This window comes from Pristiophorus japonicus, chromosome 13, assembly GCF_044704955.1.
Source record: "Pristiophorus japonicus isolate sPriJap1 chromosome 13, sPriJap1.hap1, whole genome shotgun sequence".
NCBI lineage: Eukaryota > Metazoa > Chordata > Chondrichthyes > Pristiophoridae > Pristiophorus > Pristiophorus japonicus.
The window spans coordinates 147,101,029-147,126,164 of NC_091989.1; the positions used below are offsets into that span (position 1 = coordinate 147,101,029).

Here is a 25,136-nt window from a genome sequence, read left to right on the forward strand (position 1 = left end):
CTTTGTCCTCCTCTGCTGAGTTCTAAATTTCTCCCAGTCCCCGGGTTCGCTGCTATTTCTGGCCAATTTGTATGCCACTTCCTTGGCTTTAATGCTATCCCTGATTTCCCTTGATAGCCACGGTTGAGCCACCTTCCCTTTTTTATTTTTACGCCAGACATTTACTCGCCTTTGCTCCATATTCCTTGGTATGCTATCAATAGAAAATTTCAATTTATCTCGCATCCACAATCTTTTGTGGAGAGAGTTTCAAATTTCCATTACCATTTATGTAAAAAGGTGTTTCCTCATTTCACTCCTAAATGGCTTAGCTCTAGAATCATAGGGCCCATTTCCCCAGGAGTTGCTCCTATTTTTTTGGAGCAATTAGTTTTTTTTGGAGTATCTTAAAAATAGCAATTCTCCCCATTAAGTTTGCTCCAGTTTAAGTGAGTTAGTTCAGTTTCTTTTTAGTTCAGTTTTTTTTTTCAAAAGGGGGCGTTACCAGCCACTTATGTCTGTTTTGGCCATTTAAGCAAGTTTAGCCAGTGAAAAGTTACTACAAACTAACTTAGGCCAGCGTGTGTGTCCACTTTTGTACGCTCAGAAAAACCTTGCGGAGACTTAAGAAATCAGCGCAGGTAGCCAGAGATGGGGGGATGGGCAAAGGAAGTGAGAGGTGGTGCTTATCCAACAGTTACAAGTATACTTGCAGTTCATAGTCTGTATCACAACAAAGAGAGCAACTATGTTATAAATTCCAAAGAATACAAAATACAAACAATCTTTTAAAATATATCAAAGAATTTCCTCCTGCAAACACTCCTTTGCTATCCACAGGAAAATAAATGCCTGAGGAAGAATAATTAACTCTGTTAATGTTACCCTTGGCACTAATTTGCATTTGCATTTCATTAAAATTTTGTAATATAGAAATTCCTCAATCCCACATTTAATTGTTGCCCCTAAATGCACATGGAGATGGACAGGAGTAAGCCCCCATCTGTTACTGACGATGGACCCAACTTTCCGCCCTCTGTAAGAACGGTGCACCTCCATAAGGTACGCCGATTCTCTGGAATAAAAAGGGCGCCGAAAACTTACCTTGTGATTCTGCGAGCTCCTCAGGACGTCTTCGGCCTTGGCGTGGCGCAGCACTAGGGGTCAGGGGCGGAGCCAGGTCCCTGCGCTGAAAACAGTGCTGGGACCTCTGCACATGCGCGCTTGAGTGTGTGCACATGTGCAGTAGCTCCTCGCCCCCGAGGCTGTGTGGGAGGGGCCCGAAACACGTCACCCCTAACCCTGGCCGAATGGGCTCCCCGGACGAAGATCGGGACTCGGTCCTCCCTCCCTCCCGTTCAGCTCCCGCTCCCCCCTCCCTCCCTCCCTCCCGTTCAGCTCCCGCTCCCCCCCCTCCATCCCGTTCAGCCATTCCCCCTCCTCTTCCCTCCTCCCTCCCTCCACATCGTCGGCGGGGCCCGCCCGCTTGGCAGCTTGCTGGGGGCGGGCCCTGCCCAAAGTCTTCGGCAGTGGCCAGGCATCTGCGTCATCAGTGGGGCCTGCCCGCCCTGCATCTTGCTGGGGGCGGGCTCCGCCCTAAGTCTTCAGTGGCCAGGCATCTGCGTCGGCGGCGGCGGGGCCCGTTCAGCTTCCCCCTCTTCTCCCCCCCATTCCTCTCCCCCCCTCCTCTCCTCATCTCCCCTCTCTCCCCCTCTGTTCCCCCTCCCTCCATTCCCCCTCCCTCCCCTACCCCTCCTCTCCCTCCCTCCCTCTCCCTCCTCCTCCTCGCCCCCCTACTCCCTCCCTCCTCCTATTCCCCCCCCTCATCCCTCTCTCCCCCCACCCCTCGCTGTCAGAGACAGAGAGAGAGATACTGACAGGGACACACTGACAGAGAGAGAGCGAGACAGAGACAGAGGCAGAGAGAAAGACACTGGGGTGGGTGGGGGCATCCCAGCATGATGTTGGAGGATTCCCAGTGCTGCAGTCGGTGAGTAGAAACTTAATTTTTTATTTATTGATTGATTGATTTTATATTATTTTTTAATGTTTTTTTTTATTTTTTTGATTGATTTATTGGTTGATTTATTGATTTATTTATCATTTATTATTGATGATGATTCTTTATTTGTAAAAATGATGTGTTTAATGTTTACAAACCCCCCTCCCACCACACCCCCCACCCCCGCCCGCCCCATCTCTCGTTCCCTATGCCTGTAGGCAAGGTTTTTCTGAGCTTACAAAAATCTACACTTGCTCCATTCTAAGTTAGTTTAGAGTAAGTTTTCGCTGCCTAAACTTGCAAAACAGGCGTAGGTGGCTGGACACGCCCCCTTTTGAAAAAAAAGTCTGTTCTAAAATGCAACTATTCTAACTCACTAGAACTGGAGCAAACTAAATGCCGAGAATTGCAATTTCTAAGATGCTCCATTCTAAACTAGTTGCTCAAAAAAAATAGGAGGAACTCAGGTCGCAACTTGAGCCCTTAATCACTATAATGCTTTGAAAATGATTACACCATCCCACACCATAACTATTTTTTGACAAAGTAAATTTGCTAATTAACTGTTGACATGCCTAATCACAACCGACTATCTCAGCCAGTTCCTCCAAACGTACGTCTTGGATTACAGGCTTACTGTTTCATGCATTGCTGAATCAGACATGCTTCAGAACTGCCCCTCCTTTACCATATTGATTGCTTTTATAGAATTCTAGGTAAACTAACACAAATCTACACACAACAGATAGGTGGAGATAAAAGCTGCATAAAGTACTTTAAAACAATAACAATTTAAACATCCAGTAACACAGGATCTTTACACCCTCAAGTGATTTTGTATAGTTTATCAAATTATTTGAAGCTGCCTGCACAACAATACATTTTTAGCTTTGTCATTGTAAGCCCCCAACTGGCTGAGCCACTGTGAGAAAGCTCATTGTAATTGCTTCTTCAGAAATTAATGCACAAACACACAACTCCATGGGGTGGGGGAGAACAGACACCTGATGGACTGCATCCCAGAGTACTTAAGGAGGTGGCCTTGGAAATAGCGGATGCATTGACAGTCATTTTCCAACATTCCATAGACTCTGGATCAGTTCCTATGAAGTGGAGGGTAGCCAATGTAACCCCACTTTTTAAAAAAGGAGGGAGAGAGATAACAGGGAATTATCGACCGGTCAGCCTGACATCGGTAGTGGGTAAAATGATGGAATCAATTATTAAGGATGTCATAGCAGTGCATTTGGAAAGAGGTGATATGATAGGTCCAAGTCAGCATGGATTTGTGAAAGGGAAATCATGCTTGACAAATCTTCTGGAATTTTTTGAGGATGTTTCCAGTAGAGTGGACAAGGGAGAACCAGTTGATGTGGTATATTTGGACTTTCAGAAGGCTTTCGACAAGGTCCCACACAAGAGATTAATGTGCAAAGTTAAAGCACATGGGATTGGGGGTAGTGTGCTGACATGGATTGAGAACTGGTTAGAAACATAGAAACATAGCAAATAGGTGCAGGAGTAGGCCATTCGGCCCTTCTAGCCTGCACCGCCATTCAATGAGTTCATGGCTGAACATGCAACTTCAGTACCCCATTCCTGCTTTCTCACCATACCCCTTGATTCCCCTAGTAATAGAAACATAGAAAACAGGAAGCAAAGAGTAGGAGTAAATGGGTACTTTTCAGAATGGCAGGCAGTGACTAGTGGGGTACCGCAAGGTTCTGTGCTGGGGCCCCAGCTGTTTACACTGTACATTAATGATTTAGACGAGGGGATTAAATGTAGTATCTCCAAATTTGTGGATGACACTAAGTTGGGTGGCAGTGTGAGCTGCGAGGAGGATGCTACGAGGCTGCAGAGCGACTTGGATAGATTAGGTGAGTGGGCAAATGCATGGCAGATGAAGTATAATGTGGATAAATGTGAGGTTATCCACTTTGGTGGTAAAAACAGAGAGACAGACTATTATCTGAATGGTGACAGATTAGGAAAAGGGGAGGTGCAACGAGACCTGGGTGTCATGGTACATCAGTCATTGAAGGTTGGCATGCAGGTACAGCAGGCGGTTAAGAAAGCAAATGGCATGTTGGCCTTCATAGCGAGAGGATTTGAGTACAGGGGCATGGAGGTGTTGCTACAATTGTACAGGGCATTGGTGAGGCCACACCTGGAGTATTGTGTACAGTTTTGGTCTCCTAACCTGAGGAAGGACATTCTTGCTATTGAGGGAGTGCAGCGAAGGTTCACCAGATTGATTCCCGGGATGGCGGGACTGACCTATCAAGAAAGACTGGATCAACTGGGCTTGTATTCACTGGAGTTCAGAAGAATGAGAGGGGACCTCATAGAAACGTTTAAAATTCTGACGGGGTTAGACAGGTTAGATTCAGGAAGAATGTTCCCAATGTTGGGGAAGTCCAGAACCAGGGGGCACAGTCTAAGGATAAGGGGTAAGCCATTTAGGACCGAGATGAGGAGGAATTTCTTCACCCAGAGAGTGGTTAACCTGTGGAATTCTCTACCACAGAAAGTTGTTGAGGCTAATTCACTAAATATATTCAAAAAGGAGTTAGATGAAGTCCTTACTACTAGGGGGATCAAGGGGTATGGTGAGAAAGCAGGAATGGGGTACTGAAGTTGCATGTTCAGCCATGAACTCATTGAAGGGCCGAATGGCCTACTCCTGCACCTATTTTCTATGTTTCTATGTTTCTATGTTTAGGAACAAGCCCATTCCTTTTTAAATAATCTCAACCTCAGAAACCCAGCTTTTCCCCATACCCTTCAATCATTTTCTCTCCAGAAATTTACCTTAAACTCATTTATATTATTACTCTCTATTGCCCTCTCTTTCTCTCTCTCTCGAGCAACTTCTTCCACAACATCATTACTCTTTGTGTAAATAAATGCTCACTGACTTCCCTCCTTGTTCCATCATACAATAATAAGGTATGGATTTGGGATGGTGCAGGCCTGATGATTCAAATGGCCTTTTCTATTTCCAGACATTATGTTCTTTATATTACTCCCAGCTGAACGCGGCAGGCATTGTTCCCGCAGATCGCAGCCGGGAGCCCATTCGGCCAGGGCTAGGGGCGGCATGCTTCGGGCCCCTCCCACACAGCATGCACAGATTTGAGGGCGAGGAACTACTGCACATGCGCGCACACTCTAGCACGCATGTGCAGAGGTCCTGGCACTGTTTTCAGCGCAGGGACCTGGCTCCGCCCCCCCCACCCCTTGTGCTGCGCCACGCCAAGGGCATTCATCATTCCAGCTGCGGGGAGAATAGCAAGGTAACTTTTAGGCGTTCTAAAAAGTCGCCGCACCTCACGGAGGTGCGCTGTTCTAAACGTGGGGGCAAACTTGGGCCAAAAGAATGGTTACAGCACAGAAGGAGGTCATTCGGCCCGTCAAGCCCATGCCAGCTCTCTGCAAGAGCACTTCAGCTGGTCCCACTCCCCCGCCCTTTCTCGGTAGCCCCGTAATTTTTTTTCCTTTGGGTACTTATCCAATTCCTTTTTGAAAGCCATGATTGAATCGGCCTCCACCACCCTTTCAGGTAGTGAACCTAGCCACTCGCTGCGTATAAACATTTCTCTTCATGTCGCCTCTTGTTCTTCTACCAATCACCTTAAAAAATGTTACATTATGCCCCCTTGTTTTGGATTTCCCCACCAGAAGAAATTATTTCTCTGTATTTACCTTATCGAATCTCTTTATTATGTTAAACACCTAGATTAGCCTTCTGAACTCAGGGGAATACAAAACAAGTTTATTTAACCTGGCCTCAAACGTTAATACTTTAAGCCCTGGTAGCATTCTAATGAATCTGTGCTGTACCCCTCCAAGACCAATCTATATTTCCTGAGGTTCGGTGCCTAAAATGAAATGCAGCACTCCAGATGGATCTGACCATGGCTCTGTACAAACATCCCTTCCTCATTTTTGTATTCTAGCCCCTTTGAGATAAAGGCCAACATTTCCTTAGCCTTGTTGATTGCTTTTTGTATCTGTGCACTAGATTTTAATGAGTTGTGTCATGGACACCTAAATCCCTTTGTTCCTCCACGCTGCCTAGATTTTCACCATTTCCGATTTAATTTCTCGGATCCAAAGTGGATGCCCTTAAACTTCCCACACTATATTCCATCTGCCATACTTTTTCCTACTCACTTAGTTTGTCTATGCCCTTTGTAACAATCTACCCCCATCCGCGCAACTTACTTTGCCTCCTAACCTAATGTCATCTGCAAACTTGGATATACTACTCTCTATTCCTTCATTCAAGTCAATTAATATATATGTTCAAAAGCTGAGGCCTAGTACACACCCCCTGGGGGACACTATTTGTCACATCCTGACAATCAGGGAACACTCCATTTACCACTACTCTCTGTTTCCTACCTCCCAACCAATTACCAATCCATGTCATAGTATTATCGACAATTCTGTGCACTTTCATTTTATAATCTCTTGTGCAAAACCGAATCAAATGTCTTCTGGAATTCCATATAGACACATAGATTGTATGAGTGCTCAATCTCTCTGGGGTGAATTGTAACCCCCAAAAATAGGTGGGTTGAGGTAGAATCAGATGGAAACATTTTAAAAATCTCAAACCTAACCTCAATCCTCCTCCATCCCTCCCACTTCCAGGTTTAATGGAGACGGGACAGGGATGGGCAGCCATCCTGCTCCCATTAAGTGGTTTGGCCATTTAAATATTATTATGAGGCTGGGGGCCTCACATTTAACCTCCTTCACAGGTTTAACCCTGGCCGGTCAGGTTTCCCAGGCCTCGGGAAACCCAGCAGTTCAAGGGAGTGTGGACAGCTTTGCGGAAAAGGTAGGTGCATTTACAGCACTGGTTGTGGACCAGGAGGAGCAGCAGTGCTCCCCCCTCCACCAGCCCCCCAAGCTTACCTACTACCCTGGGATCAGACAATCCTCATCAGACTACCCCCATCCAAAGACCCCCCCCCCTCAAATCAGGGATTGGAATCCTCCCCTCTCCCCCATCTCCGGGAATCATGAATTGGACCCCCCCCCCGGAGGTCGGCGATTCGGACCCCCTCTGGGGTCCCCCCCCCCATGTGGATAGTTCTTTGGGAGAGCAAGTGAAGTTGCAATTGGCTAAGTGGCCCCTCCTTGCCATAAAATGGTATGATTGTATTAGCGAAAGTGATCATTTAAAATGAATGTTTTAATGCTTCCACTAAAGTAGCAGAGCGAGGATTTTAAGATGAATGTGTTAAGTGTTCATACACTAATATCCAACAGCATAATTTCTCATGGGAAAATAATGAAACCCTTTCTTTTTTAGAGGATATTCACTGAGAGATATCCTACACTAATACTTATAACATTGCCATCTGATAACATCTTTTTCAGACACTCTAGCAGGTTTGTAAACAGTCAAGTTGCAATTGTACCTACAAAGTCCCTGATGTTTCTGGCATTATAAATGCTAAATTTAGTTACATATCCAAGTGACCCCTCCAGAAAATACTTACCAGTTGGAATTTTTTAACAGCTAGACAATAATCTGACAAGGTGGATCACGTGCATTTTATAGAACCCATTGATTTCAATTGATCCCCACATTACGGTGGAGGAGGATTTTCTGGAGTGCATAAGGGATGGTTTTTTAGACCAATATGTCGAGGAACCAACTAGGGGGGAGGCCATCTTAGACTGGGTGTTATGTAATGAGAGAGGATTAATTAGCAATCTCATTGTGCGAGGCCCCTTGGGGAAGAGTGACCATAATATGGTGGAATTCTGCATTGGGATGGAGAATGAAACAGTTAATTCAGAGACCATGGTCCAGAACTTAAAGAAGGCTAACTTTGAAGGTATGAGGCGTGAATTGGCTGGGATGGATTGGCGAATGATACTTAAGGGGTTGACTGTGGATGGGCAATGGCAGACATTTAGAGACCGCATGGATGAACTACAACAATTGTACATTCCTGTCTGGCATAAAAATAAAAAAGGGAAGGTGGCTCAACCGTGGCTATCAAGGGAAATCAGGGATAGTATTAAAGCCAAGGAAGTGGCATACAAATTGGCCAGAAATAGCAGCGAACCTGGGGATTGGGAGAAATTTAGAACTCAGCAGAGGAGGACAAAGGGTTTGATTAGGGCAGGGAAAATTGAGTATGAGAAGAAGCTTGCAGGGAACATTAAGACGGATTGCAAAAGTTTCTATAGATATGTAAAGAGAAAAAGGTTAGTAAAGACAAACGTAGGTCTCCTGCAGTCAGAATCAGGGGAAGTCATAACGGGGAACAAAGAAATGGCGGACCAATTGAACAAGTACTTTGGTTCGGTATTCACGAAGGAGGACACGAACAACCTTCCGGTTATAAAAGGGGTCGGGGGGTCTAGTAAGGAGGAGGAACTGAGGGAAATCCTTATTAGCCGGGAAATTGTGTTGGGGAAATTGATGGGATTGAAGGCAGATAAATCCCCAGGGCCTGATGGACTGCATCCCAGAGTACTTAAGGAGGTGGCCTTGGAAATAGTGGATGCGTTGACAGTCATTTTCCAACATTCCATTGACTCTGGATCAGTTCCTATGGAGTGGAGGGTAGCCAATGTAACCCCACTTTTTAAAAAAGGAGGGAGAGAGAAAACAGGGAATTATAGACCGGTCAGCCTGACATCGGTAGTGGGTAAAATGATGGAATCAATTATTAAGGATGTCATAGCAGTGCATTTGGAAAGAGGTGACATGATAGGTCCAAGTCAGCATGGATTTGTGAAAGGGAAATCATGCTTGACAAATCTTCTGGAATTTTTTGAGGATGTTTCCAGTAGAGTGGATAAGGGAGAACCAGTTGATGTGGTATATTTGGACTTTCAGAAGGCGTTCGACAAGGTCCCACACAAAAGATTGATGTGCAAAGTTAGAGCACATGGGATTGGGGGTAGTGTACTGACATGGATTGAGAACTGGTTGTCAGACAGGAAGCAAAGAGTAGGAGTAAATGGGTACTTTTCAGAATGGCAGGCAGTGACTAGTGGGGTACCGCAAGGTTCTGTGCTAGGGCCCCAGCTGTTTACACTGTACATTAATGATTTAGATGAGGGGATTAAATGTAGTATCTCCAAATTTGCGGATGACACTAAGTTGGGTGGCAGTGTGAGCTGCGAGGAGGATGCAGTGAGGCTGCAGAGCGACTTGGATAGGTTAGGTGAGTGGGCAAATGAATGGCAGATGAAGTATAATGTGGATAAATGTGAGGTTATCCACTTTGGTGGTAAAAACAGAGAGACAGACTATTATCTGAATGGTGACAGATTAGGAAAAGGGGAGGTGCAAAGAGACCTGGGTGTCATGGTACATCAGTCATTGAAGGTTGGCATGCAGGTACAGCAGGCGGTTAAGAAAGCAAATGGCATGTTGGCCTTCATAGCGAGGGGATTTGAGTACAGGGGCATGGAGGTGTTGCTACAGTTGTACAGGGCATTGGTGAGGCCACACCTGGAGTATTGTGTACAGTTTTGGTCTCCTAACCTGAGGAAGGACATTCTTGCTATTGAGGGAGTGCAGCGAAGGTTCACCAGACTGATTCCCGGGATGGCGGGACTGACCTATCAAGAAAGACTGGATCAACTGGGCTTGTATTCACTGGAGTTCAGAAGAATGAGAGGGGACCTCATAGAAACATTTAAAATTCTGACGGGGTTAGACAGGTTAGATGCAGGAAGAATGTTCCCAATGTTGGGGAAGTCCAGAACCAGAGGTCACAGTCTAAGGATAAGGGGTAAGCCATTTAGGACCGAGATGCGGAGGAACTTCTTCACCCAGAGAGTGGTGAACCTGTGGAATTCTCTACCACAGAAAGTTGTTGAGGCCAATTCACTAAATATATTCAAAAAGGAGTTAGATGAGGTCCTTACTACTAGGGGGATCAAGGGGTATGGCGAGAAAGCAGGAATGGGGTACTGAAGTTGAATGTTCAGCCATGAACTCATTGAATGGCGGTGCAGGCTAGAAGGGCCGAATGGCCTACTCCTGCACCTATTTTCTATGTTTCTATGTTTCTATTACGACAGTGACTTCATTGGCTGGAAAGCGCTTTGAGATATCCGGTGGTCGTGAAAGGTGATACTCAAATGCGTCTATCTTTCTTTCAATGTAGATGAAAATCTACCCAAAAGGCCTTGAAAATATGATGTGGGTTGCTAGGATACAAACCCTTAGCACATTTGGGCAGATCCGTTGAACCCAGGTAGGAACATAAGAACATAGGAACAGAAGTAGGCCGTTCAGCCCCTCAAGCCTGTTCCACCATTAAATGAGATCATGTCTGATCTGCGACCTAACTCCATATATCCACTTTTGGCCCATATCTCTTAATACCATTAGTTAACAAAAAGCTATTACTCTCCGATTTAAAATTAATAATTGATTTAACATCAATTACCTTTTGCGAAAGAGAGTTCCAAACTTCTACCAGCCTTTGGGCTGGATTTTCGCCAGGTTTGCAACCGGGTTTTCGCTGCGATTTGACCCTCCGCAAAAGCCCAGTCAGTGGGATCCTCGGGTACCACTTTGTGGCGGCGCTTCCACGTACCGCCAGGGAGAGGGGCGCCGACGTGCAACTATGCAGATTGCATTTGCGTCGTACTTTTGGCACTCTCCCGACTCACACGCCGCACCCAGAATACAGACAGACCTGTCGGTGCAGCTCTGCCAGCAGCGGTAAGTATGATAACCTACATAAAAGTAAGTTAAAGTTTTTATTTTTAAATTATTTTTCAGCGATTTAATAGCTAAGGGTTTTGTGAATGTTTTTTGACTTTTTTTGAATTTTATTTTTTATTTTTTTGTCCCCTCCCAAGGCTTCACGCAGCGCTCCCAGCCCCGGACGAAAGTTGCCGAAACTCACGGTTTGCACAGCGAATCGTCGAGCAATGCCTCCATTACCGATGCGCTGGCCGAAAGTTTGGCCTAAAAACGGTAGCACAGCGAAAATGGTAATTTTGGCGTAAAACTACCGTTTTCACCGAAAAGCTAAAATCTAGCCCAGTGTGTGTAGAAGTGTTTTCTAAGTTCACTCCTGAAAGTTCTGCCTCTAATTTTTAGACGATGCCCCAAGTCCTAGACCAGCGAAATAGTTTCTCTCCATCTACCCTATCTGTTCCCTTTAATATCTTGACATCTTTGATCAAATCATCCTTAAACCTTCTAAGTTCCAGGGAATACAACCTTAATTTGTGTAATCGCTCTTCGTAATTTAACCCTTAGAGTCCAGGTATCATTCTGGTAAACCTACTCCCTCCAAGGCCAAACTTCCTAAGGTGTGGTACCCAGAACTGCTCACAGTACTCCAGGGTTTTGTATCACTGCAGCATAACCTCTGCCCCCATGTATTCTAGATCTTTAGATATAAAGGCCAACATTCCATTAACCTTTTTCATTATTTTCTGTACCTGCACATGACATTTTAGTAATCAATGGGGGTGAAATTGATCCTTTTTCAGAGGCCCATTAGCGCCTCCGCGAGCAAGACATTTTTCGGCCAATTAACGAAGACGTCATCGCCGTGCGCGGCGACCCCTCAGTGCTGCACGCCAGCCCCGCACTGCCCTGTGGGATGAAATTGCCCCGTGGCCCGCAAGGCTGGCGTGAGTGGATGTCAACGCCAGCTTCGCGGGTTGTGAAGCTGGCCGACATCCGCTTGTGGGGCGGAAATTAAAGAGGAGGTCGCCAGCGCCCTGTGCCGCCATCTTGCTTTTTTTGCCAACTCTCGGCTTCCCTATGTACATTTGTGCGTAGTCCGGGTCACCATAGTGCAGCCCGGCACTCCATTTTTGGTGCTGGGCTGCAGGCCCGGTACCATGCTGCCCTGGTGGTGTAGTGGAGGCCATCAGAGTGAAGGGGAGGGGCATTGAAGCGCTTCAGCGCTACGCAGAGCATCTGCGTAGTGCTGCACTACTCGCCCCAGCATCGCCCCAGGACCCGCCCCTAAAGGGAGTGGTGCGCGCGAGATTGTGCTCCACTTCCTTTAAGGGGCGGTAGCCCAATTCTGCGGCGGGTACGGGAAATCCCAGCCCCAGCAGGTTACCGCCCCCAATCGGGGCGCAGGCAATTTTGCCCCTTTGTGTCTAGACCCCTAGGTTTCTTTGGACCGCCGCTGTTTTTAGCTTTTCATCATTTAGAAAGTACCCTGCTCTATCCTTTTTAGTGTAATCATGACAATTATTCTCAGAAATAATGTCATTGAAAGAATTAGGTTTTTTTCATGAACCGTAAAAGGTCTCACTAATAAGCTGATCCAGTCTGTCCATTTATCTCTATACACTGTGTCTGTAATAGTTTAAAATAACTCGCATATCAAAAATTGGGTTGAAAACTTATTTCAGTATAGATAATGCAACACAGCATTTTCCAATTGATTTTACCAACTCTCAATCATTTATAACAAAGTTAGCAAAGTTAAAAATGTAATTCTAAAATGTATGTCGAAGAACACCACAGTGGACACATGCACCTGTGTTAATGAAGGAGCACGAGTCAGTCCCAGGCTGCAGAGTAAGACAGGGTTGGGAGATTGCGGAGATAAAATGAAAAGTTGGATAAAAAAGCCAAATACTATAGAGAAACACGCAGTAAACAGAAACAGGGATACATTAAAGAGACAGAATAAATCGCAAATATTTGGAGATAGAGTCAGGAAATGAGAAAGATAGAACCTGGAGATTGTGGAGTACGTGCTGGCAGGTTGATCTTCTCCCCGTGTAAGCTATTGAGCTGTATAGAAGTATTCTACCTGCAATATAGGTTGATGTACATAAACCCAGCCTGTGGTTGGATTAACTCGGAAATATTCAGGTTCCTCTGCAAGCACTGAGTAGGTGATAGCAGCATTTGTACCCTGGTCATCATCGTGAGCAGCAACACGCAGAAAGCTTGTTCCAATTAGTGTGTCTTCTCTAAGAAAATCTAAAAGACAGCATTTGAAAATCTATTCATCAAGAGGGCGTTTGCTATAAATGTGCCTTCCACAAAACCAGTTATAAAAGTTTTTTTCCACCATCATTTTGATAAAATCCCAAAATATTTTACCATTGTAAAAGTCACTTTTCTGTATGCATAGCACATAAAATCTGGTAAAATATTTAACCGTATTATAAATAAATATTTTATGACAGTCACAAAAAAAATAAAAATTGAGCACTCACTGTATGAAAATTATTCTGCATAATTCTTTTTACATTGAGTTCTGTGAATATTACAGTTTAACAGCATTCTTGCGTAGAGGAATTGCGTTATATAATGTTCCAAATCCAGATTATTTTCAAGGATCTTTTCCCTTTACGGTGAAATCAGTATCATTCTACTATTTCTCTGCATGGGTTATTTTGTTAATACTTACACTCATAATGTATATTTTCAAATTTGGGGTTGTTGTCATTTTCATCAAGGATGAGAATATTTATCTGGCAGATGCCAATAAATGGTTCAGCAGACTGGTCAGTGGCTGTAACAGTGATGGAATACTCTCTCAGCTGCTCTCGGTTAAACTGTTGCGCTGTTGTGATAATTCCTGAAATATCAATGGCACTTATGTCAGACAAGATTGATACTGGAAAAACTCCCAGCAGCTGCCGACCTTCAAATTTATACATCAATCTATTTTGTCTTTCTAAAAAGGGCTTAATGTTCACCTTTGTGAACGTTCAGACAAAAGACAATTTTCCAAGTAAGATAGCATACAGCACAATCACGGCAACCTTAATCCACGTCATATCTGTGTTTACAGATGGAATTTAATAAAATGAATAGAATAACATGCTCAACCAGCATTATTGTGACCATAAAAATAAATCTACTAATGCTAGGTTCAGTCAGCTGCTCTACAGAAGCTTAGAGAAAGTCATATACACACAATATATGTAAATAACAATGGACTAGAACCTCCACATTTTTTTGCATGCTTAACGGCCACTTAATGCCCATTTTATCCCTGAAATGACATATACCGCCCAGATATCTATCGCCCATTTAGCCACAAAATGGAAACTGACGGGCATTTTTTGGAAACTTATCGCCGAGCGTTACTTTCCCCATGTGCTTAACGCTGGGAAAAAATACCGCCTGCCCACTTTTTTTGGGTGGAATCTTCAGAATGGGTGAAATCAACGCCCATAATATCGCTCAGTGTTAACTTCCACACTGATTTAACGCCGAGATTCAATAATACTGCCCGCCCATTTTTTTTTGTCGTAAAGACCATATTTACCGAAACTAGCGGCCATGAGATCACCCAGCGTCACTTTCACCACCTCGCACACATATGGCCCACAATATCACTTGTCTAAAAACCGCCCAGAAGAAGTGCAACTAACCGGAACTAATCACAGCGTTATGGACGCCATGTTCTACATCACATGTCGCATCCTTTAAAAGGCTGCTGTGCTTCAACCTCGGGGGAGTTCGGATGTACTCTGCAGGTTGTTGGAGTTGATGTGAACATCTCTACAAACATCTTGACCATACTGTGACCGATTGGAATTGAATAGGTGTCTTCATCGGGACATTCCTTGTTTGTGACCAATCGGTGGAAAATAGAGAGCTACTGCAATGGGGCCTGTCCTTTCTCACCCTCTCTTGATGACCAATTACATGTAGCAGACTCGAGATCGCCGAAGGTACGCTCCACAGCATTATGTGCCCAATGTAAGACATACCAGACTGATGAGGAGGACCAGACGTTATACCCACCGCAAGAGAAGCATTCTTACCTCGACTTGCCCGACACCACCTGCCTTCGGAGACTGCGCTTCCACAAAGAGGTTATCACTGAGGTATGCCAGCTGATAAGGGGAGATCTGCATCCTGCCAGCACCATCAATACTGCACTGTCCGTCGAGGTCAAAGTCACCGTGGCACTGTCGTTCTACGCCTCGGGTTCTTCTCAGGCCACAGCTGGCGACATTTGCGGTCTGTCTCAGCATGCCACACATTGCAGCATTAGACAGGTCACTGAAGCCCTGTACGCATGCAGGAGAGACTTGATCAGCTTCCCTATGACCAGGGATGCACAGAGTGAGAGGGCTCTAGGATTCTGCAGAATTGCTAACTTCCCCAAAGTGCAGGGAGCAATAGACTGTACACACGTCGCAATGCGGGCACCTTTTCAGGGTGCTGAGGTTTTCAGGAACCGCAAGGGATTCCACTCCCTGAATGTCCAACTCATTGTCGACCACCAGCAAATTATACTGGTAGTGAATGCTCAATTTCCGGGCAGCATCCATGATGCTCACGTCCTGCGTGAGAACACTGTATCTGACTTGTTTAACAATCAGCCACAAGGTCAATGCTGGATGCTTGGTGACAAAGGATATGGCCTCGCCACCTGACTGATGACCCCCCCTGCGTGACACCCACACCAAAGCCGAGAGGCAACACAATGAGAGCCACAGAGCAACTCGCAATATCGTGGAGAAAACCATTGGAGTGCTGAAGCAGCGCTTTAGATGTCTGGACCACTCAGGAGGTGAGCTCCAATACCACCCTGAGCACGTAGCTTAATTCATGGTGATGTGCTCCATGCTGCACAAATTGGCTATCAGGAGCAGACAAGAATTGCCTGATAAGTCTGACAGTCCACCTCACCAGAGAGAGGAAGAGGACGAGGAGGCGGACGCTGACATCAGCCCAGACAATCAGGCTGATGCTGAAGCCATGCCTCCACCCCACTGTTGACTGCATGAAAGGGCCTGTGGTGGCATGATAGCTGCAAGAGCCTTACATCAGGAGCTCATCAATGATCACTTTGCCTGAAAGAACATTGGTGTTATTTACAAGGCTGACACACTGCTGGGTGTGCAGGTGATACATCAATGGTGGGCATCACCTTGGTGACAGTTAAAGTTTAAGTTGATTGAAGTTAAGTGTCATTATACCCTTTGATGTTAAGGAATCACCAGCGTGTAACGGTGCAGCTATCTGAGCCAATGTGCAACAAGGTTTTGTTAAATAAAAAATATTTAAATTGAACATTTGCCTGAAATCATCAGTAGTTCTGTAAAAACCAACCCCCCCCTCCCCCGCCCCCCCGCTTCTCCTCCCCATCTCTACCCCTTCCCCTTCCCCTCCTGACTCCAAGCCGCCTGGCCGAGGAGCTCATTTGGGGCGGGGGGGGGCGGCGAGGGATGACAGCCGAACCGCTGCTTGGACGGATACAGGAGAGGACAGTCCCGAGGTGGGAACATGCTCCGAGCCAGAAGCAAGATGTTGTTGCTGGCTCTCATGTGTGATTGGCAATGGGGGTGCGGCACCTTAGGGTGCTGCGCTGCGCTCCAGGACTACTGAGAGCCCTCTGCCACCAGTGTTCCTGGCTACCAGCTCCAGAGCCTCCTCCATCCCTTCCATGTTATATCTTATTTGTTAGACAAAAACTTGGTGCCAATTATGCTCTTGGTGCTTAGTAGGTTTTTTGCTGCTGGTGAATCTCCGTCGTGTCTCCCACAACAGCCAGACAAGCACACACCACAGCCACACACACCTTCAGTCCCTCTCTCTCTCTGTCTCCTCTTCTGTGCATGTCATGATGAATCTTGATCTCCTGAATCCCGGGAATCGAGCATTGCTGTTGCCATGCCGTTGCTAAGGATGGCGACACTTTACGGCAGAAGGTCAAAAATATTTAACGCTACCGTCCATTTCATATCGCTTGCGTTAACGCCCATTTTCAAAAATGGAGACTAGGTGCTTTGAGAATGGGCGAGAAGCCAGCGATCTGAAAACCCTTTTTTACCGCCCACGCCAGAAATAATGTCCATTTTTGGGCAATAAGCACAAAAGTGGAAATTCTAGCCCCATGTCTCACATTAAGTATAGTGTGTAGAAAATGTGACGAAGGTCAATTCTCTCACACACAAATAAGTTGGAATTTACTGTCATTCTGAACATAAGCCAGACATTGTGGTGCAAGTGCTCGTCTCTGCTACCATTCCTGTTGCTTCTCTGACAAGCAGTTAAAAACTGGTCAACAAAAAGATCCACAAAAGGTACAGGAGAGAAAAGCACTTTAAGAGGAATTCTCACTGCCAATAAAAGAAAAAGAAATGTTGTTTAAACTGCCCTGACTGTGATGTATCACGCAGACAACATCCCACAACATTTAACAAACAATCAAAATATTTCCACTGTTGTGCAGTTAATTAAGCATCAATAAATGGTACCTCACAGTAATACGTTTTGAGCACACACAAGGATTTGATAGTTCGCCAGAGCGAGGAAAGAGAAACCAGAGTAACAGCCATCCTGGGGTGCCCTCACATATCTTCTAGAAGCTTTTACCAGGGTGGCATTGGCAGAAGCCTGGCAAGCCAACTGCTGTGTCAGTGTCAACTGTGGCTCAGTGGGTAGCACACTTGCCTCAGAGTCTGAAGGTTGTGGGTTCAAGTCCCACTCTAGGTACTTGAGCACATAAATCTAGGCTAACTCTCCAGTGCAGTACTGTGGGAGTGCTGCACTGTCGGAGGTGCCGTCTTTTGGATGAGATGTTAAACCGAGGTCCCGTCTGCCCTCTCAGGTGGACATAAAAGATCCCATGGCACTATTTTAAAGAAGAGCAGGGGAGTTATCCCCGGTGTGCTGGCCAATATTTATCCCTCAGTCAACATAACAAAAACAGGCGATCTGGTCATTATCACATTGCTGTTTATGGGAGCTTGCAAGTTGGCTGGCGTGTTTCCCACATTACAACAGTGACTACTCTCCACAAGTACTTAATTGGCTGTAAAGTGCTTTGAGACGTCCAGTGGTCGTGAATGGTGCTATATAAATGCAAGTCATTCTTTCTTTTCTGAATGCCTTGACCACAGATGATGTACTTGTGGGCAAATTAGACAACTGGGGAAGTTACTTATGAAAGGAGAAGTTCATACCTTCACCGGAAAATGAATCTTTACAACATAACAAATCTGCCACACCCCCAACAAGTGAAGCCTTCATTTTCAATGTTACAAATTACAATACAAAGTTTATGGGATAGAAATCTGTCTTGTGTGGTAGCACAGAACAGGCAGTATCGTATCGGTCACCTGTTACCCCACCCAATACTCAGTTCCATTGACTTCCCATATTCTTTTATATCTTACTCACCAACACCAAATACTTCCTACATACAAGATAAAAGCTGGTTTCTTTTGTTTAAAAGTTTTTTCTCAAAATGTTAAGTGGACACTTTATGCAGTTCTTCAACTTGCTGTTGAAACGCTTGCACATTTCATTCAGTTCTGTTCTACACCTCCTATACATACTTATACATATAGGTAGTTCTTATTTCTAAAGGGGCCTGGACTAATGATCCAGACACGTGACTCCAAATCCCATCACGGCAGCTGTGAAATTTAAATTCAATAAATATCTGGAATAAAAGCCTAGTATTAGTAATGGTGATCATGAAACTATCGAATTGTCGTAAAAACCCATCTGGTTCACTAATGTTCTTTAGGGAAGGAAATCTGCCATCCTTACCTGGTTTGGCCTATATGTGACTCCAGTCCTACAGCAAGGTGGTTGACTCTTAACTGCCCTCAAAATGGCCTAGCAAGCCACTTAGTTGTAACAAAACTGCTACGAGAAACAATAAGAATAAAACTGGATGGACCACCCGGCACCGACCTCGGCACTGGCTACAGACACGACTATGGCACACCCCGCCCAGTCAACCCTGCAAAGTCCTCCTCACTAATATCTGAGCATTTGTGCCAAAAGTGGGAAAGCTGTCCCACAGACTAGTCAAGCAACAGCCTCACATAGACATACTCAAAGAATCGAACCTTTCAGCCAATGTCCCAAACTCCTCCATCACCCATCCCTGGGTATGTCCTATCCCATTGGCAGGACAGACCCATCAGGGGTGGTGGAACAGTGGTATACAATCGGGAGGGAGTGTCCCTGGGAGTCCTCAACATTGACTCTGGACTCCATGAAGTCTCATGGACTCAGGTCAAGCATGGGCAAGGAAACCTCCTGCTGATTACCTCTCTCAGCTGATGAATCAGTGTACCTCTATGTTGAACACCACTTGGAAGAAGCACTGAGAGTAGCAAGTGCACAGAATGTACTCTGGGTGGGGAACTTCAATGTCCATCACCAAGAGTGGCTCGGTAGCACCACTACTGACCGAGTTGGCCGAGTCCTGAAGGACATGGCTGCCAGACTGGGCCTACAGCAGGTGGTGAGAGCACCAACACGAGGGAAAACCTACTTGACCTCGTCCTCACCAATCTACCTGTCACAGATACATCTGTCCATGACAACATTGGTCGCAGTGACCACCGCACAGTCATTGTGGAGATGAAGTCCTGTCTTCACACTGAGGACACCATCCATCGTGTTGTGTGGCACTAATACCATGCTAAATGGAATAGATTCAGAACAGATCTAGTAGCCCAAAACTGGGCAACCATGAGGCGCTGTGGGCCATCAGCAGCAGCTGAATTGTATTCCACCACAATCTGTAACCTCAAGGGCCATCACATCCCTCGCTCTACCATTACAGTTAAGCCAGGGGACCAATCCTTGGTCAATGAGTATAGAAAAGAGGCATCAGGCATACCTAAAAGTGAGGTGCTAACCTTGGGAAGCTGCAACACAGGACTACATTCATGCTAAAATGCAGAAGCAGCATGCTATAGACAGGGCTAAGTGATCCCACAATCAATGGATCAGATCAAAGCTCTGCAGTCCTGGTACATCCAGCCGTGAATGGTGGTGGACCATTAAACAACTAACAGGAGGAGAAGGGTCCATTGAATATCCCCATCCTCAATGATGGCGGAGCTCAGCACGTGAGTGCAAAAGACAAGGCTGAAGCGTTTGCAACAATCTTCAGCTAGAAGTGCAGAGTGGATGATCCACATCAGCCTCCTCCTGTGGTTCCCATCATTATAGAGCCAGTCTTCAACCAATTCGATTCACTTCACGTGATATCAAGAAATGACTGAGTGCACTGGATACAGCAAAGGCTATGAGCCCCGAAAACATCCTGCCTGTGGTGCTGAAGACTTGTGCTCCAGAACTAGCTGCGCCCCTAGTCAAGTTGTTCCAGTACAGCTACAATACTGGCATCTACCCAACAATGTGGAAAACTGCCCAGGTATGTCCTGTCCACAAAAAGCAGGACAAATCCAATCCAGCCAATTACCGCCCCATCAGTATACGCGCAATCATCAGCAAAATGATGGAAGGTGTCGTCAACAGTGCTATCAAACGGCACTTGCTCACCAATAACCTGCTCACCGATGTTCAGTTTGGATTCTGCCACAACCACTTGGCTCCCGATCTCATTACAGCCTTGGTACAAACATGGACAAAAGAGCTGAATTCCAGAGGTGAGGTGAAAGTGACTGTTCTTTCATCAAGGCAGCATTTGACTAAGTGTGGCAGCAAGGAGCCCGAGTAAAACTGAAGTCAATGGCAATCAGGGGAAATATTCTGGCTGGATTCATACCTAGCACAAAGGAAGATGGTTGTGGTGTTTGGAGGTCAATCATCACTGCAACAGGACATCATTGCAGGAGTTCCTCAGGGCAGTGTCCTAGGCCCAATCATCTTCAGCTGCTTCATCAATGTCCTTCCCTCCATCATAAGGTCAGAAGTGGGAATGTTCGCTGATGATATTCGCAACTCCTCAGATAATGATGCATTCCAAGCCCTGGACGACATTCAGGCTTGGGCGAATAAGTGGCAAGTAACTTCGCATCATACAAATGCCAGGCAATGACTATCTCCAACAAGCGAGAGTCTAACCACTGCCCCTTGACATTCAATGGCATTACCATCGCCAAATCCCCCACCATCAACATCCTGGGGGTCACCATTGATCAAAAACACAACTGGACCAGCCACAGAAATACTGTGGCAACAAGAGCAGGTCAGAGGCTGGGTATTCTGCGGCAAGTGTCTCACCTCTTGACTCACAAAAGCTTTTCCACTATCTACGAGGCACAAATCAGGAGTGTGATGGAATACTCTCCACTCGCCTGGATGAGTGCAGCTCCAACAACACTCAAGAGGCTCGACACCATCCAGGCCAAAGCAGCCCACTTGATTGGCACCACATCCACCACCTTAAACATTCACTTCCTCCACCACCAGTGGCTGCTGTGTGTACCATCTACAACATGCACTGCAGCAGCTCATCAAGGCAGCACCACCCAAACCCACGACATCTACCACCTAGAAGGACAAGGGCAGCAGGCACATGGGAACACTATCACCTCCAAATTCCCGTCCAAGTCATACACAGTCACCTGAGAACTTACTTTTAGAATGGAGGCAAGTCTTCCCCGATTTCGAGGGACTGCCTATGATGATGATGATGATGATGGTACATATGCCTTTCTATAAGCAGCTCAAAATGGTTTGCAATTGATTTGGACACAACTGTAATGCTGCGAAGCAGATGGAGAAGTGTAAAGTGAACAGGATTTGGAGTATGCTGAGGCTAAAACAGATGTTCTAATCTTTATTCTCAGTTAGCTTAAACTGCTTTGCCACATTCAATTTCCTGTATTTTCAAAACCACTCCTTTTCATGTTAGCTCAACTCCAGGAAAACAATGATGAGGAGATCCAAACTCAAAGCAGTGATGAGGAGATCCAAACATGAAGAAATAATAAAAGCGTCAACTTCGAAGGCTGTTGCTAGAGGATCTCTGGTGAAGAATTTGAAAACCTTCATAGAAATGTTCAATTCAGCTGGCAAAAAACAACTTCAAAGCATGCTGCAAAAATTTGTGTAGTGAATGTGTATACAGCGTAATGTAAGATGTCCCAAGCAGTGACCCAACAACACCTGCGGTCAGAAAGTGTCTTTGAGATGTTGGCAACTCCAACGATCTTTAGAATGAAATGTTTCTGCTCAGAACATGGAGAGAACAGACAATCAATACTGCTAGTTTCATGTATCCCTGGGCCATAAAATTAATTTGCATATGTTCAGTGACTGACCTTACATACAAGGCCAGGTTTAGCTTGACTACCTGAAGTTATATCTTCATTCCCTTACCACTTTCTTTTCAAATCGACTTCCTATTCCAAGATCATCCTAGGGAATTGGAACAAGTCCAAACTCTCGACACCACTATTAAAATTCTCCTCCCACAGCCTCCACGGGACACTATTTCCTCATTTCAGATGTTAATTGGCCACTAATGCAATCAGGTGAGCCTGAAGCTCCTGTAGCTGTCTATGGTAGATGACAGTTATTTGACGGGTCAAGAAGATTGAAAGATGGCTGTTACTGGACCAAGAAGCTGTGGTTCATGTCAGCACTGCATCACCCAAGGACAAGACCTATAGAGAGGTACAATGCAGCCCATGCATCTATCAGGATCATAAGAACATAAGAACATAAGAAATAGGAACAGGAGTAGGCCATACGGCCCCTTGAGCCTGCTCCGCCATTCAATAAGATCATGGCTGATCTGATCATGGGCTCAGCTCCACTTGCCCACCCGCTCCCCATAACCCCTTATCCCCTTATCATTTAAGAAACTGTCTATTTCTGACTTTAATTTATTCAATGTCCCAGCTTCCACAGCTCTCTGAGGCAGCAAATGCCACAGATTTACAACCCTCTGAGAGAAGAAATTTCTCCTCATTTCTGTTTTAAATGGGCGGCCCCTTATTCTAGGATCATGCCCTCTAGTTCCAGTCTCCCCCATCAGTGGAAACATCCTCTCTGCATCCACCTTGTCAAGCCCCCTCATAATCTTATACGTTTCAATAGATCACCTCTCATTCTTCTGAAGTCCAATGAGTAGAGGCCCAACCTATTCAACCTTTCATAGAAACATAGAAAAACATAGAAAATAGGTGCAGGAGTAGGCCATTTGGCCCTTCGAGCCTGCACCAGCATTCAATAAGATCATGGCTGATCATTCACCTCAGTACCCCTTTCCTGCTTTCTCTCCATACCCCTTGATCCCTTTAGCCGTAAGGGCCATATCTAACTCACTCTTGAATATATCTAACGAACTGGCATCAACAACTCTGCGGTAGAGAGTTCCACAGGTTAACAACTCTCTGAGTGAAGAAGTTTCTCCTCATCTCAGTCCTAAATGGCTTAACCCACCCATATCCTTAGACTGTGACTCCTGGTTCTGGACTTCCCCAACATCGGGAACTTTCTCCCTGCATCTAATCTGTCCAGCCTGTCAGAATTTTATATGTTTCTATGAGATCCCCTCTCATTCTTCTAAACTCCAGTGAATACAGGCCCAGTCGATCCAGTCTCTCCTCATATGTCAGTCCTGCCATCCCGGGAATCAGTCTGGTGAACCTTCGCTGCACTCCCTCAATAGCAAGAGCGTCCTTCCTCAGATTAGGAGAGCAAAACTGAACACAATATTCCAGGTGAGGCCTCACCAAGGCCCTGTACAACTGCAATAAAACCTTCCTACTCCTATACTTAAATCCCCTAGCTATGAAGGCCAACGTACCATTCACCTTCTTCACCGCCTGCTGTACCTGCATGCCAACTTTCAATGACTGATGTACCATGACACCCAGGTCTCGTTGCATCTCCCCTTTTCCTAATCTGTCGCCATTCAGATAATATTCTGCATTCCTGTTTTTGCTAACAAAGTGGATAACCTCACATTTATCCACATTATATTGCATCTGCCATGCGTTTGCCCACTCACCTAACCTGTCCAAGTCACCCTGCAGCCTCTTAGCATCCTCCTCACAGCTCACACCGCCACCCAGCTTAGTGTCATCTGCAAACCTGGAAATATTACACTCAATTCCTTCACCTAAATCATTGAAGTATATTTTAAATAGCTGGGGTCCCAACACTGAGCCCTGCGGCACCCCACGAGTCACTGCCTGCCATTCTGAAAAGGACCCGTTTATGCCGACTCTCTGCTTCCTGTCTGCCAACCAGTTCTCTATCCACATCAACACATTACCCCCAATACCATGTGCTTTAATTTTGCACACCAATCTTTTGTGTGGGATCTTGTCAAAAGCCTTTTGAAAGTCCAAATACACCACATCCACTGGTTCTCCCTTGTCCACTCTACTAGTTACATCCTCAAAAAATTCTAGAAGATTTGTCAAGCATGATTTCCCTTTCATAAATCCAAGCTGACTTGGACCGATTTTGTCACTGCTTTCCAAATGCGCTGCTATTTCATCTTTAATAATTGACTCCAACATTTTCCCTACTACCGATGTCAGGTTAACCAGTCTATAATTCCCCATTTTCTTTCTCCCTCCTTTTTTAAAAAGTGGTGTTACATTAGCTAGCCTCCAGTTCTTAGGAACTGATCCAGAGTCGATGGACTGTTGGAAAATGATCACCAATGCATCCACTATTTCTAGGGCCATTTCCTTAAGTACTTGGGATGCAGACTATCAGGCCTTGGGGATTTATCGGCCTTCAATCCCATCAATTTCCCAAACACAATTTCCTGACTAATAAGGATTTTTTTCAGTTCCTCCTTCTCGCTGGACCCTCGGTCCGCTAGTATTTCCGGATGGTTATTTGTGTCTTCCTTCGTGAAGACAGAACCAATGTATTTGTTCAATTGGTCTGCCATTTCTTTGTTCCCCATTATAAATTCACCTGATTCTGACTGCAAGGGACCTACGTTTGTCTACACTAATCTTTTTCTCTTCACATATCTATGGAAGCTTTTGCAGTCAGTTTTTATGTTCCCAGCAAGCTTCCTCTCATACTCTATTTCCCCCCTCCTAATTAAACCCTTTGTCCTCCTCTGCTGAATTCTAAATTTCTCCCAGTCCTCAGGTTTGCTGCTTTTTCTGGCCAATTTATATGCCTCTTCCTTGGATTAACACTATCCCTAATTTTCCTTGCTAGCCACGGTTGAGCCACCTTCCCCAGTTTATTTTTACTCCAGGATGTACAATTGTTGAAAATCATCCATGTGATCTTTAAATGTCAGCCATTGCCTATCCACCGCCAACCCTTTAAGTATCATTCACCAGTCTATTCTAGCCAATTCACGTCTCATACCATCGAAGTTACCTTTCCTTAAGTTCAGGACCCTAGTCTCTGAATTAACTGTGTCACTCTCCATCTTAATAAAGAATTCTACCATATTATGGTCACTCTTCCCCAAGGGGCCTCGCACAATAAGATTGC

At 45.4% G+C, this 25,136-nt stretch overlaps 1 protein-coding gene across 1 annotated transcript in view; it reads right to left on the reverse strand.

The window, feature by feature from the left end:
- Positions 1 to 25,136, reverse strand: part of LOC139278201 (neural-cadherin) — a 157,051-nt gene that overhangs the window by 52,753 nt on the left and 79,162 nt on the right. The window contains exons 10-11 of the mRNA XM_070896848.1: positions 13,378 to 13,548; positions 12,772 to 12,944 (exon numbers count right to left, since the gene is read on the reverse strand). Of these exons, the coding sequence (XP_070752949.1) occupies positions 12,772 to 12,944; positions 13,378 to 13,548 (344 nt within the window). The remainder of the gene's footprint in view (positions 1 to 12,771; positions 12,945 to 13,377; positions 13,549 to 25,136) is intronic.